Source organism: Rattus rattus, chromosome 4 (assembly GCF_011064425.1).
Source record: "Rattus rattus isolate New Zealand chromosome 4, Rrattus_CSIRO_v1, whole genome shotgun sequence".
NCBI lineage: Eukaryota > Metazoa > Chordata > Mammalia > Rodentia > Muridae > Rattus > Rattus rattus.
The window spans coordinates 159,735,680-159,754,649 of NC_046157.1; the positions used below are offsets into that span (position 1 = coordinate 159,735,680).

The 18,970-nt window shown below is 47.2% G+C and overlaps 1 protein-coding gene across 1 annotated transcript in view; it reads left to right on the plus strand.

Annotated features, from left to right (window-relative positions):
• The first annotated feature begins 5,188 nt into the window (after window positions 1–5,188).
• Window positions 5,189–18,970, plus strand: part of Inpp5d (inositol polyphosphate-5-phosphatase D) — a 104,463-nt gene continuing 90,681 nt past the window's right edge. The window contains exon 1 of the mRNA XM_032901566.1: window positions 5,189–5,431. Coding sequence (XP_032757457.1) covers window positions 5,289–5,431 — 143 coding nt within the window. The 5' untranslated portion in view covers window positions 5,189–5,288. The remainder of the gene's footprint in view (window positions 5,432–18,970) is intronic.

Sequence of the window (18,970 nt, forward strand, 5' to 3'; positions counted from 1 at the left end):
TCAGCAAGCTCCCAATTAAATGTTTCCTTTTATAAGTTGCCTTAGTCATGGTATTTCATCACTGCAAAAGAAGAGTAACTCAGATACCTCTTCAATTAGAGTTCTCTGGAATCTCAACCTCACAGACACTCCCAGAACTTGTTTCCTGAATGTGTCAGAGAAAATCACCTCAAGTTGACATTAACCATGGCACCCTTCCTGCCACGATGGACGTAGGCCCTCAAACCCGAGGACAAAACAAACAAGGTGACAGCCCAGATGAGTAGCAAGCTACTTCATCTAGGAAGGACCCTTTAGGGTGTTTGTGGTAGTCAGACTATGTCTTTCTTGAAATAAATTGTTATTAAGCAATGTATTACTGTATCAACATACAGTATATATGGATCTAATTAGTTTTTTCAAGTTCTGGTAATTGAACTTTGGGCCCCATACATATCGATTAGATCAGCAGTTTCAACCTATGGGTCATGGCCCCTTTTGGGTTGCATATCAGATATCTTGGTTATCAGATGGATCAGATATTTACATTACGATTCATTAGAGTCAGTAACAAAATTATGATTGGCTAACAAAATTACAGTTATGAAGTAGGCAATGAAACAATTTTATGGTTGGGGACAGCAAAACATGAGGAACTGTGTTAAGGGGTTGCAGCATTGGAGGGTTGAGAACCTCTGTATCAGACAGATGATTGAAGGGTAGATGGATAGACAGACAGATAGATATTGGTTCTCCAGGAACTCAGGAGACAAGCAAGTCCAAACCTGTTAGGCAGAGGAGAATGCTGCAGTTTAAATGTGAAAGCATTCTGCTGGAAAAAGCCCTCCTATCTGAAGGAGGTCAGTCTTTCTCTCTCAAAGCCCTCAAGCCTGTGGATGAGGCCAACCCATGCCAGGGAGAATAATCTGCTTTATTCAAAGTCTACTGATTTAAATGCTAATCTCTCCTTCAAAAATGCCTTCCCAGGGACATCTGGAGTCATATTTGGCCAAATCTCTGTGTGCTGCTGTGAGTCAAGTTGACCGATAGAATTATGGCCTTTTTGCATTTGGTAATACACTGAGTGTCCGTGTGCCCCGCTTAGTAGTGGCTCCGGGAAGTCGGTGACGTGCATCCGTATTTCCAGGCTTTCCAGGAGTAACAAGGGAGCCCAGAAGAACAGTAAAGGGGTTTGATGGACACAGGAGAGGAAATGTGAAGAGTGATACATGTTTGTCTGGCCGTGTGTGCTGTGACCTCTACTGCCTTAATTCTTGTCCCCACCAAGTCTCATTCCTACACCTGCCACTTCCTGTGTGTTCCCCTGTTTCTCCATCCATCCATCATCTATCCATCCAATAGATGTATTGATAGATTCGTAGATTCTTATTTGGGCTGAGGAGGTAGCTCAGTGGTAGAGTGCTTACCTAGCATGAGTGAAGCCCAGAGTTCAATTCTCAGAAATGAAGAAAATGATGAGATCTATGTTTATTACACATCAATGCAATAATAATTGCCGAACAACATCCCCTTTCCATCCCCGAAGTCCGTTCTGTCCCAGTGGAAGGACCTCTGGGAAGGTGGGTTGATGGTGTCACTAATGACCTCTCTTTTAGCTTTCTCCAGTAAGAGACCCAGCCTGAGCCTGTACTCTGCCCTTCATGAGGCTTTAGACACAGAATCTGTGACGCCTGGCACCAGCCCTCGGATCTAGCACTTCCAACACAGCTCTCTCTGTTCTCCAAGAGCTCTAGAGATGGCCCAGTGCCCAGGTCAGAGGCCTGCCAGACCACCCTGTTGCTGTCACTAGCTTGACTTCCCAGAAGTCAAAGCCTCCCTTCAGAACACAGATACTAGCCATAGCTAGCAGGGCTCCCCTAACTGGGCCTACGACCATGTGAGTCTTAACCTTACCTCTCTCCCTCAGATAGTACTAGCCAGACTTCTGCCCCATATGAAAGATTAAAAAATTGCCCAAAAGAGCACAGAGACTCATACCGATAAAGCTATACTTGGCTTCCAGAAATAGCCCCGGGGGGGGGGCAGGTCATTCCTCTGAGTGACCCTAAGTACCAAGTGTAGGAGACGTGGTGCCAAGTGCCCTTTAACCTCTGTGTCCCTGCCAACATGATCCAGACAGCCACTTCTCTCCTCTATGGCTCCCACCCAGGGGTCAGGCAGCCTTCCTCTCCAATGACAGCAGGGCATTTGGATGTACGGTGCCCACTCCAGTGTACAGGGCTTCTCCAGTCGGCATCCCTTCTCCCTCCCACCCCCTGCCGTGTTCCCACATTCCCCAAGGTGATGTGAAATCATGCCAGGTGTGCAGTGAACATTTCTGGCAAAAAGTGTGTGTGTGTGGGGGGGGTGCTCTCCTGTATGGAAGGCTGGGCTATAGTCATCCTTGTAAGGGATCACCAGATAGGAGTGGAGTGATGGTAACCTTAAATGTCAAGAGAATATAACTGGGCGATGTGTCGTCCTCCATTGATAATTATAAAATTCAGAACAGTAAAGTCAAAATTACGAGAAAATAAAATCCCAGCAGCACCTGGGGAGTGGAGTCAGAAGGGTAAGAGTTCAAGGCCAGCCTGAAACAGGTAACAAGCCTCGGTCTTGTACAGAGGTAAATGAACTATCATTGTTTCCTTGTGTGGTGTAGACAAGTTGGGCATTGTGGTCAAACAGAGCAAAAGCACAGTGTCAGCAGGAGTCATCGAAAGCCAGGTTCCAAGGAGACCAGCAACATGAGGGTGGACATCACTAGGACAAAGGCATGGAGCTAGGGAAATTCAGAAGCCACATGGTCTCAGATTCTGCAGAGCTGTGGCACTGTGCGTAAAGCAGCTGCTACACTCGGTGCTCAGTGGAGACGGTCAGCCAGGTCAGTGTATCAGACAGGCTGGCTCCTGGCCCTTTGGGGAGAAATAAAGCAGAGCACCATGAAGACTTTTCATGTGTGCACATTAGACTTTGAATGCTTGTTATTCCTCTCCTCTCTGTTATTCCTAACATCCACCGGCTCCTTGCTTCATCCTAGATGCTCTGTGAATTTTATGGCATATTTCAATTGAATTATTGATGAAGGTAAAAGCCTACAAAAACATAATCTCTACCCAGACTCTACACACCATCATCAGCGATGTTTTCTCCAAGTTAGCGAGCACAAAGAAACTGACTGTGCTCATACCTCAGGCACCTGTATAGGGAACGAAGACGTGAAGAAGAGATGGGTCTTGGAAGTCAGGGAAGCATGAATGTGCTCTGGGTGTTATGTAGCAGGCCATCTTATTGAATTCAAAGGTAGCCAGGCACCTTTAAATCCCAGGAGGCAGAGACCAGGGAGTCTCTGAGAGTTCAAGGCCAGCCTGATCTGCATAGCAAGTTGCAGACTGAGTGGGGCCACATAGGGAGATGCTTTCTCAAAACAACAACAGCAACACCACCACCACCACAAAGGTAAATCTACTGGTAATGAAGTGGATTCATTAAGGGACCCATCTGTCACTAGGTTACAGTCCTTGTGACCTGATTACCTCGGAAATGTCCTAGCAGACACTCCCAGAGGTGTGCTTTACTGATTTCCTGAGTGCTTCTTAGTCTAATAAAACTGACGGTCAAGAGTAACCACAACAAGAGTGACACAGAGAGATGCAAAGGGGACTTACCTATCAGGGGGATGGTCCTGGATGCTGACGGATCCATAGAGTTGAGTTGGTCAAGGCACAAAGAGACTAAGATTGTGATGGGGATGGAGCTGGAGGCTCTGGGACAAGGGCAGTGACAAAGTTGGCAGAGGTGTCCAAGAAGAAAGAAGAAGGGTTCAATGATGCATGCAGTCATGTGTTGGATAGAGGTTTCCTAAGAGGGGTGCGTGGGGGTACTGTGAACATGAGAGTTCTCCATAATAGGCCCATTTTAGAGTTAACTTCCTCGGAGCCCAGATGTGGACGTGAGCTCTTGTTGCAACCATGTCCCCTCCCTCTGGCTCAGGACCTGACTGAGGTACTGTACCCACTCTCAGATTTCCCATCGGCTGTGCCCTGCAAGTCCCAGGCTCCCACTTGGATGACATGGGCATAGCTCTCAGGTCCTCCACAGACCAGAGCTCCTTTCAGAGTCACACAGCTGAAGAAAAGAAAACTGAGGCTGAGAGAGTGAAAAGAAGCTCGACCAGGCTCTCTCCAGTGTGTGTGTGTGTGTGTGTGTGTGTGTGTGTGTGTGTGTGTGTGTGTGTGTGTGTGTCTGGCTTAGGTCTGTTATCACATCTAACGTGACAAGGTTCAGATGAAGGAGTGAACGGTTCTCACTTCTGCCTTACATTCCCTTGGTGGGCTTGGTTTGAGAAATGAGGTCACCCAGCTTGGGGTCAAAGGGAAAGCGGCTACCTTAGAGCCTGCAGAACTCAGACAGTACTAAATGGTGACCTTTAAGGGGTGAGCAAATATGGCCATGTCCAGCCACAGAGGGGAAAACATGACTGGTCATTTGGGCTTCTGCAGTGTAGAACTCACTAACATATGTCATTAAAGAGCCCAGCTTGCACCACAGGGACATGTAAGCCCCTCCATGACCTTGTCCCCCCAAGTGCCCAGCAGAAGTCCAGAGGGGACAGACCAGCCTGTTTTAGCTGGGGAATAGTGTTGCTCACAGTAGGCTCGGTCTTCTGACAGCAATTAACTTCATTAAGACAAGCCCCTACAGACGTATTCACAGGCCAACCCCATGCAGACATTCCCTCATGGAGACTCTTCCTGGGCAATCCTAGGTTGTGCCAAGTTGACAGTTGAAGCTCGTCATCTCAAGTATGCTGGGTATTGCTGAGGAAAACTGTAACTGCCCTGGTGGACATTAGCAAAGGTTTCTGAACGCCATTCCTTTGGCCTATTCATAAATGCCAGGCCAGACTTGAGAAGAGTCAGCCATGAAACCTGACACTAAAAGAGCCTTTGCTTCCCTCATGTGGAACGTCTGCTGATAATGGACGCTTCTGGAGGTTGAGTCCCATTCAGGGGAAATGGAGAGCCAATGAGTGAGAGGGTGGAGCAGGCAGCCAGTGTTGGGCTGGGTGGGAAGGTAGATGATTGCCCCCCTTCCCCAACTTGGTTTCTATAATGAGGAAGTTCTCTGCAGCTCAGTTTCCTCTCCCTCGCTGAGCGCCTGAAACAGGAAGTCAGTCAGTTAAGCTGGTAGTAGCAGCAGAGGCAGCTTCTGAGAGGCCACAGGCGGCAGGTCTCAGCCTAGGGCCCTTAACTGCTTTCCTGGAGTGTCCGTCCTGGGAGTGGCTGCTGACCCAGCCCAGGAGACCCATGCCTGCCATGGTCCCTGGGTGGAACCATGGCAACATCACCCGCTCCAAGGCAGAGGAGCTACTTTCCAGAGCTGGCAAGGACGGGAGCTTCCTTGTGCGTGCCAGCGAGTCCATCCCCCGGGCCTACGCGCTCTGCGTGCTGTGAGTACCCTCATTTCCTCCCAACTGTCAGATCCAGGGACCCTCGAGGGGTGGATCCAAAAGGGAACCCCTGTAATGGGGGTTTGAGTTAGTTTTATGTCACAGGATGGTGGGACCTGACTGGCACTCTGTTATCCTGTGGGGAGGGTGGAGGTAGGGGTGGCATCTGAGGCCCACTTTGGACCTTGGCATTGGAGTTCAGGGACCCTGTGTCATGACAGGCTTGTGTGGTGCTAGGACTCTCTGAATGACTCCGGGCATCCACCACACTGTAGCCCTCCATGACCTGTGGTGCCAGGGGCCTCCCTGAGCTCCAGTAGCAGGAGCAGTGATCCTCACTCTGAGCTAGGAAAAAACTCGGGCCTCTCTGGTGGAGGGCGCATTGGAAAGCATCTTGGTCAGCTCAAACGTCGGTTGGGGACTCAGTGAAAGGCAACACTGACAAAAGGGATTCCCTTCCTCCACCCTGCTCTGGTCTTAGAGCTAATTCTATTTGGGGGAGCTGAATCTGGGGTGCATTTAATCAGGAAAGGACTCCTCATGCAGGCGTTTTATTCTAGGCTGCAAGGACACAGGAAGCCACAGAGCTGCTCTGTGAGTAGGTCTCTGTCCCCCACTTGCACTCAGCTATGTCCCTATCTGGGTCTCTCCCTCCATGGGTTCCCCCCACAGCCCAGTGTGAAGATGTTGCTGAATGTGCTGGTTATCCTAACAACAGAGGAAACAGCCACTCGCTGAAGGTTCCTTTTTAACACTCCATCCGTCTAGAGTCTGAGGAAGGCCGTCGCCCCTCTAGCCCTGTGGTCTGACCCTGTCCCGGCTTCAGGCTGGAGCAGGGCAGGAACACAGTCAGGAAGGGTGTGTCTACTTGAGCAGCACAGGTAGCATCTGATAGATTGTCCCTGGACTGAGAAAGATCTTTCAGAGCAGCTAGGGCCCCCGTATCTTCATGCAGGAGGGAAGTGGGTGACTGACCACAGACTGCTCTGCGCTCTGACTCATGTTGGGACCTGCTGTGCTAGGCATTTGCTGGCTGGTTTCATCTTCAAGAGAGCCAGGAGTGTGGGTTCTATGAACACCTAGACCAGCAGATAAGGACCATGAGGCTCAGACAGGTTAGGCGGAGGATAAGGTCGTTTGCGCCCAGAGACCACCAGCTTGTGCTGCCTACCTCCTACCACCATCAAGCTGGGCATGCCAGTGGACTTGGGTGGAAACAGACGAGCTAGGGTGTTTACAGAGTTGGGGGTGGGGGGCAGAAGCCCTAGAAGCCAGTACAGGTTCACGGCTGGCTGAGCATCTTGGGCTGGTGGAGTTAGCAGCCAGCTTCCTGCACACCCACCAGCGTGTTTCAGGACAAGCACTGCAGGTGGCCTGGACCTCCCCAAAGCCCTATCCCTTGGGGAATCTACCAGTGAGGGGCCCTAAAAGGAAAGAGGGCAGGAAGGTACTTTTCAGTGTGTCACAAGCTCAACCTGGCTCCACTAACCCAGTGACATTTTTCTGCCCCAGTGGGATTTGGGCCAAGGGCAATTTTGTTGGGAGTTGGCTATGGGCTGAGAGACTGTTGTGTGCACTGGTTACAAACACGCGACACACGCATGGGTTCTCTTATGCTAAGCCAGCAGCCTCTGGAAGGCTGGAGTCGGAGCAGAAGGAGCCTGAGCCAAGGCCAAGGGGTCTGGGAGGACCTTCAGGCAGACAGAACTGGACCTGGCCTTTCCTCTTCACCTCTCTCCCCTGCCTCAGCTGACTTAAGTCCCTGCAAAGCAAAGATGATACAGAGATTTTTCAAACTAAAGGTGTAACTACCGCAACCTCGGTGTATGGTATAAAGCTGCCCCCCCCCAAAAATAAATCAGGAAAAGAATACTTTTTAATTTGAAAAATGGTTAGAGGCCAGCCCTTTAATGCAAAGAGACTTACCTTCCTGAAAAAACAAACTTCACATCCTTCACATTCCCCTGTTCCCTGTGGATGAGGGAACCTAGCCCACCTCATTCCTGCCTCCCCACCATCTGCCCCGGCCAGAGTCCACACTCCTACCAGAGAAGATCAAGTCAGCAGTTTCAGGACAGCAACAAGGTAGAGGCCAGAGAAGGGGCTGCAAAGGAGAGATGGGGGATGGGGTGGGTGGGATACAGGACAGATGAGTTTTCTTCAGTTTCAGGAGTGATATAGATTTGGCACGCGTGCTGTCTTGCTGGACACCAACCAGTCTGTGTAGACTCCGGGTCACACAGCTGTGGGTCAGAAACTTAGTGACCCTGCTGCTGGGGCTTCACTTGTCCCTTCTTGTGACTGAAGGAACGGCAGCAGAGGCGCCGTGCCTCTGTTGGGTTTGGTTGGCACTCTGGGAAGAACGAAGCATTGTGAAGAGGACCTTCCTGGTCTGAGATTTGACTAGGCAGAACAGGGAGATGGAGGTAAATGCTTAAAGACAAGGTTGCAATTCAGTACCACCCACGTGACAGAGGAGTGCACATTCACCCCACACCCTGACCTTTGTTTCCTTGAGAGAGATCAATCCTGTCCCTTAGCAAGAAGGTTTTTATTTCTTTTCAGTCACCACTCAGAGAGCCTTGGTTTAGGAGAGCCTAGAATCACACTGGGGCCTGGGGAGACCTTGCTAGTATGATTGGAGTTCTGGTCTACCTTCCTTGAAAGGGATTGTGTGCCCTTTTGAGTGGGGCCTGTGTCACCTTCACTCATTTCTACTCAGTTTCTCCATGGTGAGTCAGCTACCAGGGAGCCTATGTACCCTGTGTGGGTTCTTGGCCGGGTAGATGGAGAACTTTTTAGAGGCTTATGAGGCTCGTGAGCAGAGACAGCGCATCTCCCTGGTACTGTGTGTTACAGAGAAGATAATGCTTCTGAGGGTAGCTCAGCAGAGTCAGGGTCTGTGGGTTATCCAGGTAGCTTCTTTTTCCTGACCCTGCACAGGAAGAATTTGAATGATGACCCAGCACTTGGAAATGACCTGCTCTTTCTAAAAATGATGACCAGGCTTAGACAGAGCCCAGATTCAACTAGGTCAAATTGGCTGCTGTCTATGTGAATGGCATTTCCCCTGAACTACTCTGGGGTGATTTGGCTTTCTCCCTTGCAGGGTCCAACCTTTGGTCCAGCACGATGTGTGAGGGATTCCCTCAGCAAGTAGCCTTCCATAGTGCACCCAGGCCTGGTGGTGGAGTAAGGCTCCATCCCAAGGATAGAGTGCCATGAGCCCTGGGTTTGGTAACTCTGACAGTGCAAAAAGAAAAGAGAACAGGCCTGGGACATTTACAACCAAAACTGCCCTCAGAGAAGGCGTTCTAGTCTTTTGAAAGAAATCGTGTGATCAGCCACTGGTTGGAGAGCAGGCGTCAAACCTGGCAGGGGTGATAAAAGAGGCCATGGTTTTATACTAGCAGAGAGCAGGGTTAGGACTGTATCACACTTGTTCTTCGGTTGGAAGAAAACTGTGGAGAAGGAGCTGGTGAGGGTGGGAATGCCTAGGAGAAGGGTCAGGGCATAGACTGGGTGTGATGTTATCTCCCCTCCCCCAACCTCCTCTGAAAATGCCTGTGAGGTTTCCACAGAGTGATGACTTGTGTGCAAACACAGTGTGGTATTGTTTTCCATATCTGGCATCGAAGGCAAATGAGGGAATAGCCTGCATAGGCAGAAGCCAGAGCTCAAGGCCTATGGGCTCCTACTTGACATGAGAAAAGGCCTTTGTCTGAGGATGATGCTCTTGAAGACTCGTGTCCAAGACCAGGAGGGAACGCTGAACTCAGGAAGGCCGATTTAAGGCCTATTGTGTCATTTGTGGAAGTGACTGAGTGACTATTTCTGCCTGTGCCCAGCACCCTGGTGCTATCTTCCCAGGTACAGGGTAGACACTGGCTTAGGTGCATTTTTCAACTCTGCCTACCTCATGGGCTAAATTCACCTGTGCAAGGCCATTAGCACTTCCTAACAATCCCACCTCTCTGGAACACGAGGCTCTCACCTCCCTGCCACAGAGATGGAACAAGAACTCTGCTACCGTTCCCCCAATTCATGCCAGGCCATGTAGTCCTGACTCTAGAGCTGCCTAGAATCTCTTATGTCATGTTGGCAAGACACCCAGAACCCCAGCTCCAGAGTGAGGTTGGCCAATCCAGTGCACTGGCTTACAGTGCTTCAGCTGAGGTTAATGCACACCGTAAAGTCACCCATCCACGTTCTAGTTTATAGTTCAGTGATCCTTAGTAACGGTCACATAGTCATGCGACCAACACCACTGTCTGATTTCAGAGTGTTCTCATTATTCCCAGAAGAAACACACAACACACACACACACACACACACACACACACACACACACACACACACTACACATGAGCAGCACTCACCACTCTCCTTACTTCTGACCTCTGGGAAGAGCCAGTCTAGTTTCTGTCTCTAAGGATTTGCCTGGCTTGTGCATTTTGTGTGTGTGAAATTATATGGCGTGTAGCTTTTGTTGTCTGGATTTGTCCACTTGGAATAATGCCTTCCAGCTCATGTAAACTATAGTAGACATCTATCTTTTGACAGCCCATTGTACGGACACCACACTCCCCAGTTGAATGACTTTTGCACTGTTTTTACCTTTTGACTGTTGTGAATAGTTGCTGTGAGCGGTCGTCAACTTTGTGTGGATGTCTGTTTGCAGTAGTCTTGGGTAGTGACAGGCAGGGCTGGGTCACGTGGTGATGTTAGCATTTTGAGGAACTGCTGAACTTTTGGGCTCAGCTAACCAGCTATTGTGACGATCCAGTTTCTCTACTAGTTATTATCTGGCGTGTGTGTGTGTGTGTGTGTGTGTGTAGGTGCATATATGTATTTGCACATTATGTGTGTGTTTCAGCCAACAACTTCAAGAGTTGGTTCTCTCCTACCATGTGGGTCCCAGGGACTGAACTCAAGATAGTCAGACTTAATGGCAAGTACCCTTACCCTCTGAGCTATATGACTGGCCTCAGCTTTTGACTTCTTTATTTAAGACAGAGGCTCTCAGTGCCCTGGAACTTATGTAGGTTAGGTGGGCTGGCAAGAGAGGCACCAAACCCAGTTTGTCGTTAGTGGTGGTCGGTTGCTTTTTAATGTACAGTAAGGGCATCAGACTCAGGTTCTTATGCTTACAAGGGAAGCAGCCCTTTATCAGCAGTTCTCTCCCCAACCCCTCACTTTGTGTTTGTGAGCTATGGTTTTACATAGCCTAGACCAGCCTCGAACTCCCTATTGGCTTTGAACTCCCAATCCTCTGGCCTTCACTTTCTAAATGGATTCACCACGACATCTGGCTGTCTTTCTATTCTACCTAGCTTAGGGGCTGCAGAACAGCACAGCATCTAACTGGTTCTAGTTTGTAGCCCTAATGTTAATAATGCTAATGGGTCATTTGTATGCCTTATTTGGAGAACTGTACAGTCTTTGCACATTGAAATAGCTATATCATTTCAAGGATAAGATAGGAAAATGGGCATAATGTGGATATCCCATAGCCTAGCCTGAGACAGGCCACTATACACTGCTAGGTGCTTTGCATATGTAAAAATACAGCCGGCCATTAGTTTTTAGTTGAAAGCAACCAGTGATATCTCAGAAGCAGAAGACCCATCTGTGAAGAAATTTCCATGACAAGAGAGGAGAGCTGTGACAGTGTCACTTCCGGGACTTCCTGGAGGCCTCTGGGAGACACGGAGCTGTCATGTGGGGCCTCCACAGAGGAAGTGCTCAAAGTGATTGAGGCAGGAAGAGGACTTCAATGACGCAAGAGCGTCTGGTGGCTGCTGAACCACTGGGGTTGACAGCCTGGAAGCCTGGGGAGGGAGGGGCCTGGGCACAGAAAGAAATGCCTAGAAGACTGGGGGGATAAAGATGAATTCTAGAAGAGAGCCTGACCCCTATGACCTTTTGACCCTAGCCCCAACTTAGTAAAGAGGTGCCGAAGGGATGAAGTCCTCGGGTGGCTAAAAAGCTAGACACAGCACAGAATGTTTTCTGGGAGGGAGCCCCATATTGGTAACTGTGGTGGGCATTTGCCCTTTGGGACAGAGGGAGATGGAAGTGGAAAGAAAAGCCTGTGGATGTTTGGGGTCAGATTGATTACAAACGCTACAGATTTGCCGTCTTGTAGAGTTGCCACTGAACCTCGTGCCCATGCTCTTTGTGTCTCTGTTACTTAGAAACCCATCTTCCTGGGCTAGAAAGATGGCTCAGTGGGTAGCACGTTTGCCTTGCAAGAAAGTCAACCCACATGGTGCATGTTTGGAATCCCAGTTCTAGGAAGGTGGAGACAGGAGGACCCCAGGGTTCACTGCCCAGCCAACCTAGTTGAATTAATGAGTCTCAGACCATGTCTCAGACAGCAACAAAAACAACAACAACAACAACAACAACAAACCTAGAGGGTACCTGAAGGAGGACACTCAAGATTGTCCTCTGATTCCTACTCATGCATTTATGTATGTATACATGTGTCCTCACACACATTTGTGGGGACATACTGTTAACATGTACCAGAACCCATCAGTTTGGGTTTACTTGACAATTGAAATAACACTGGAGGTCTGGCCAACGGAACCTCTGTGGAAAGAGAGTGCTCACGTGGCCCTGCAGCTGGAGTAGCCAGTGTAGGGGTGGACAGACCTGGTGAGAAACAGCAAAGTTTTCTGTCAGGTTAATGGTGGTATTGGCTGTGGCATTGGCTGTGTGTAATGGAACACACATAAGGCTGCACACTCAGAAAGCTGAAGCCGGAAGATTGCTGAAAGTTCCAGGCCAGCCTCCCAGGCTACACAGTAAGGTCCTGTCTCAACTTAATTCCTACAATGAGTTAAGCATAAAATGAAGAGTGTAAAATAAACAATGGATCATCACCCAATCACTGAGAGACTGGCACAAGCCATGTTAATTTGTTGATGTTTCTTCTCATTCCCATTTTCATCCCATAATACACATACACACATATACACACACATGTATATACGCACATATATAAACACATATATACATATACACGCATGTATATACACACATGTACATACACATATGCATATATTTACACACATACACATGTGTATACACATACACACACACACATATGTACATACACACACATCACCTTTCACTGTGGTCTGGGGTTTCCAGCGATACCAACTTTTCCTGCCTAGTTAGAATTTTTTCCTAAATATCACTTGTGCTGGAAGCATAGGTTTCTCTCCTCCAGGATGTTTCATGCTTTGGGGAATGATTCTTTGACTGGCATTTAAATTACCAGCAATCTTGCTGTAAGTGTGGCAGCAGCAAGGAAGGTCTTCCAGCAGAATTGTTACATATGTTACTGGTTACAAATCCCCAGCAGAGCAGGAAGGAACCTTCTCCAAAGACTGTGGATACGGAGTAGCAAATCGCTTTCCAGAAATTTTGACTTAATGTGTGTTTTGGGCAAGCAGCATGAGAGAATGCCCACCTCTTTCCAATGTCCTACTGTACATATTGTCACTTTTAAGAAAATTAGAGTCGTAAGGTGAAAGGTCACCTGTGATCATTTTGATTTGCTTTTGTTTTCTGATCTTGTTTGAGAGGCTGGCCGTTCCTTTTGCGGATGGTCCTCTATTCTCTTAGCTTCTTGTCTTCAATTAAAACTATTTGTAGCTTGGGAAGTATTGTGATGAGTTCGAGGCCACCATGGACTAGATAATGAGGGCTTGTCTCAACAGGAGGCAGAGTGGGGCTGGGGATACAGCCCAGTGGTTAAGTGCTCGCCTAGTATGCATGAGGTCCTAGGTTCAATCCCCAGTACCAAGGAATGCTGCAAGCTTTGTCCTCTGCCTGTGTGAGTTATATATGTCATGTGTCGCAAATACATCTCCATGATGGTCTGCCTTTAATTCTGCTTTATATTCTGACATGGGCTGGTCATAAATGTTTGAAAAAATGTCTATCACTCTGTTTTCTTCTGGGACTTCATCCTTGGATTTCCAACATAGAGGCTCCTTCTGCATGAAGGATAATCTACTCGTAAAAGTTAAGACTGGGTCTTTGTAGCTCATTGACTTGTTGTTAAGGGAGGAGCCTCCAGCAGTTTATCAAATTACCCCGGGCCCTAGCCTCATTATCTGAAAACCAGGCTTGAAAGGATGTGTGTGTAGAATTGTTGCATGTGCTTATGCGTGTACCGGTATCATGTATCATGATACAGACAAACTCAGCAGCCATGGCTGTTATTTCCATATGTTTTATGGTTCACATTGAAAGTTAAATTTTATTGGATTTAGTAGATGACAAATGATAAAGATTTGTGTGCATTTTTCTCAAGGAACCGTCTTTCCCCAACCTTTTATTAAATGACTTATGCTTTTTCCCTCCATGAATCCTTTGTCTGCCATGTACTAAATTTTTTCCTGGTTGTTTATCTGTCCAAGAATATCCCCCATCACTATCATAATAAAGACATAAGCATCATTTTTCAAAATGTTTTGGGATTTTTATCTCTTATATTCAAGTGTTTTCCCAGGTAAACCAGAGAGTAATATTTCTCAATGAGGACAAAACTTGCTGTCGTGACTTTTACTGGAAAGGCAGGAAATCCTAATGTTAGCCGTGAGCTTGACAGTCTTATTGTGTTATCTCTTGGATTGTGTAATATTTTTTCATACAGACCCTGAGTGTTTCTTGTCTGGGTCTCTGCTGATGACTTTTATGTTTTTGTTACTGTTGTGAATGACACATTTCCCCCATAGTTACTGGTTCATGATAAGCGGTTGCCTGCATAGAATTTTGTGCTTTCACCTTTTATTCTGTCCCCCTCTTTGGCCATTACTCATTCATCTTTCAGCTGCTTCTCTTGTCTTTTCTTTTTAAATAAATCTGTTATCTGTGATGTGTGATACCATTCATGTGCACAGATGTGTGCGCACACATGCTTGTGTTTGCCTCTGCGTGGGTCTGGAGGTTAGGTAAGGACGTCTGGAATTCTGATCCATCACTCTCTGCCTTGTTCCCTTGAGACAGGATTCCTCACTAAGCATGAGGCTTGTTGATTTTTGGCAAATCTTCTGTCTCTGCCACACTCCCACCCCCACCCCAGCACTGGGTGACCACACCTCCATTCTCTTAAATTTTGAGACAGGGCCTCACTATGTATCCTTGGCTGGTTTAGAACTCACAGAGATGGGCCTAATTTCCCAAATCCGGTTTTTAAGGCACATACCACCACACAGGCTCTCTACCCTGCTTTTTTACCTGGGCTCCAGGGGGATCTAAACTCAGGTCTTTATGCTTGCACAATGGGCACCCTTAACCACTGAACTAACTTTTCTGAATAGGCCTTCATATCACCTACAAATCAGGATCTTAGTGTTTGGTTCCAAGTGCTTACAACCACTTTCTCAAATTCCATAGCTCATTACACTGGCCAGTATTTCTAAAGTCATATAGTGGAGACCGTTAGAAGAAGAAAATGTCTACCATAAGGAGAATCTCACACACCCTACCACTGAGTTGCCTTTTGGTCAAGGCATTTTATTACAAGCACCAGAATGGAATTGGGACATGTGGGTTCTGGGAATGCAGATACCTGCCTGGGCCTCCCCGTGCTGTTTTGGAACAATGAGTTTATTTAAGATAGAGACAGCTCCTTTATATCCTTTGTTGGGTGGGGCCCTTCTTTTGAGTGGTGATATATTTTCACAGGTCTGGGGATTCTTCTTTTTCTGACAACTGGGGGTTGGGGGAAGACAGCTTCTTTTAGGATCAGAAGTCCATCTTTGCCCAAATTATCTTATCAAAGAAAGAAAGAAAAAGAAAGAAAGAAAGAAAGAAAGAAGGAAAGAAGGAAAGAGAAGAAAAAGACCAAGACCAAGAGCAAGAGCAATGGGGATGAAAGATCCCACAAACCAACAAGACCCATGCAGTACTGGGCAGGGCAGTAACTCTGACAGACAGAGGGCTTGCTTCCTGGAGCCTTACTCCCATGTATTTGCTTAAAGCTTTAGGTCAAGAGTGACCACTTGGGTCCCTCCTGCTGAGGAGGGTTCTCTCTCTGTCTCTCCTCCACCTCTCACTTGATGGACACCTGAACCCTCTCCCTGTTTTCTCTCTTTTGGAGAAGCCTAAGTAAGCAGGGTTTGGCCTCTGTGAATAGATTGACTCTTAGCCCCATGACTCATGTTCTCTTGCTTCCTGGGGCTTAGGTACATTTTCTCTGATTCTGTGTTAGCCAACATGTCTTGCCTTCCCTCTTTATTGGTGCACAGGGACAGGGTCACTATGTAGCCCATGTTGGCTTTGAACTCTCCATCCTCCTGCTTCAGCCTCCCAAATGCTGTAGGTGGTAGGAGGCCAGGATCACACCCAATTCCAGATGGCTTCATGCATGCAGTCTCTCCATTTTGATTGTTTTCTACCCATCCTGCCCAGAAGTGTGCAGCATTGAGCCAAGAAAAGAGGAAAACACATGCGAAGAGTGTTTTCTAGAAATCAGAAGCGACACATAGCTAGAGTCCCAAGCAATTCCAAGAGCAGAACGTGGACTGAAACAAAGCCTGGTGCCCGTTTTCTGACTCTCCGTGAGGCTCACTGTGGTGACAGGTGTTGCTGGCTCTGTTGATATTGTTTAGCCAGGAATCATCATCAGACTTGACCAGTTTTCCATTCCCATGTGACTTTCCCCTCTTCCCGTGTCGAAACACAACTTTCCATGCCATTTCAGGATCGTCCAGAGACAGCTCCCACCCCTCACCCATCTCTCACCCTCGAAAAGGCAACTTCCCACTTCTCCTCCTCCAGGATCAGCTTAGGACAGACATCTGTCCCTGGGCACCAATGGAAGGAGTCAAGCAGGAATTCTACTCTTAGAACTCCTTCCCTCAAGAATGGGGACTGTCCTTTAAAGAAGGTCTGCCCTGGTCTGGGTCTTCAATGAGGATTTGGGAATTTTCTTGACAAATGGAGTGAGGTGGCAGAGAAGAATCATAGCTGAGAACTAATGTTAGCCACCCCCTATTGTCACCAAATTGCTGAGAAGAGCGGACAAGGACAGGGCAGATGTGTCATCATCCCCAAAGAGCAATGAACACGCTACACAGAGAGTGGTGTGAAGAAGCACTTGTCAAACAGAATTTACCTGCCGATCTTTGCTTTCAACGTAAGATTTTCCCCATGTGATCAGGGATTAGGGGATCAGATTCAGAGCCTCTCACATGCACAGTCTGATTTTAACATTTAGCTGTGATATTCTGTATGTGTGTAGACATGTGTTAGACATCCATATGAGCACGTGGCATATGTTATGTGTGTGCTCATGTTGGCACGTGTATCATGCCTATGCACATGAGTTGGCCTGTGCACACATACATATATGGGTATATACTTTACATAAGACCAGGGAGAGGGACAGCTGCTGGTAAGAGGTGCTAGCCTCCCTATGGAGGCTCCAGAATGCTTTAAAACTTAATTTTGTACTAATGTTTCCATAAGGGTGATGGTTATGATGCTGTCTGAATATTGACAGTGCCCAGGCACGGTCATCTAAGCTGCTCCAGTTGTGCTTAGTTCTGATTTTGTCCTTAGTCATGTGAGGCTGTTCCTTTGTTTCAGTTTCTAAACTATCTTTGAAAAGGCCAAGTGAGCTTTTCTCCTACACTTGATTAAATTAAGGGTTTTTCCTGTTTGGAGCAACCACATCTTTATCTCTCTGTCCTTTCTTTCTGTCTAGGAGCCCATGTGTTTTGCTGGCTCCTTGGGGCTATTCTGTAAGTAGTTGCCCTCAGCTAAGAAAGTCATTCTCACGCTCCCTCCTTTGCTTAGGAGGAAGGGTCAGGGCTCCTGAGAGGTAAGGCCAGGGCAGAGCAGGGCAGAACTGGCTCTGTACTGGGTTGAGCCTAGGAGCCATGGGATGGATGAGTGGGCGTGGTGAGGATTCTTGTGTTCCATTGATTTCTCTGAGAGGTGACATGATGTCAGGCCAGATGGTGGTGATATCGACCTGGTCCTTGGAATAGGTTGGGCTTGGGGGGGACCAGTTAGTTGGAACTAGAACCAGAAGAGCTCTCGAGAGAAGCTTTGCCATGGGGAACGAAGCAACAAAGTCATGAAATCTCCCAAAAGCATTGCCCCAAATTTTCTTTAAGTATATATGAATTCAAGACAGTAAAGGAAAAGATTATAAAGCTGGCCACATTAAAATGTAAATGTGTACGGCTACCGAAGGTAACCAACAAACCTTGTTGAAATAAATATCGAAATCCACGGTAGCATAGATCAGAGTCTTGTCTGATAATAAGCACAGAAAGAAAGAAAAAGACAAAGACATAGAAAGGAATTCAAAGAAAAAGAAACGGAAACAGCCAAGAACAAGAACAAACCAAACCTTTCTCACAGGAGAGGCAAATTAAGGCAAGCTGTCATTGTTCTCCCACTCTCAGATTTGAAAAGATTAAGAGAGCTGATAAGCCAGTCAGCAGTGTGTGGGGAAGTAGACACTCTCATATCCGTTAGGAGGAAATAAAAACCGACAGCCTCGCTGGATGGCAGCTGCCAGTCTTCATCAGAACATAAAATGCCAGCAAGACATGGTGGCTCACACCTGACATCCTAGCACTAGGAGGCTGAGGCAGGGGGATTATCTTTTTTTTTTTTTTTTTTTTTGTTTCTTTTTTTCAGAGCTGGGGGACCGAACCCAGGGCCTTGCGCTTCCTAGGCAAGCGCTCTACCACTGAGCTAAATCCCCAGCCCCGATTATCTTGAGTTAGAAGCTGACCTAGGCTACATAAAAGTGTGTGTGTCCACGCATGCATGTTTGTAAAATGCCTATGTCTTTTGTCTGGTTGACTCTGTCTAGTTAGTTGTTTATCCACAGTAACTAGGAAACCCTGACATGTGGTGTCCAGTGTAAGCCAAGCACTGTTCCAAAGGCTTTCAATACATGGATGCATTTAGTCTTCCCAGCAACTAGTAGATATGGCATTGTTATCATCTCCCTTTTACAATGAGGAAACTAAAGCAAAGACTTCAGCCATGTATGTACACACGGATGTAGCTATAGATGCATGGATGTAACCATGTATGTATGCATGGACGTAGTTATGTATGTACACACAGATGTAGCCACATATATAAACAGAGATGTAGCCATGTATGGATGGATGTAACTATGTATGTACATGGATGTAGCCATGTATATATACACATATGTAGCCATGTATGTACACACAGATGTAGTCATGTATGCATGGATTTAACCATGCATATACACATGATGTAGTCATGTGGGTACACAGGGAGGCAGCCATAGATGCATGAATGTAATCATGTATATACACACGGATGTAGCTATGTATGCACACACAGATGTAGCCATGTACACATGGATGTTTGTATACTGCAACATCTTATACAGGCAAAACATTCCAAATAACTACTACCACCAGGTCCCCCCTGGTCAAGGGCATGATAGTACATGTGTGTGATAAAATGCTGAGGATATCAACAAACCATCTCTGTCATGAGTCTTGGTTACTTCCC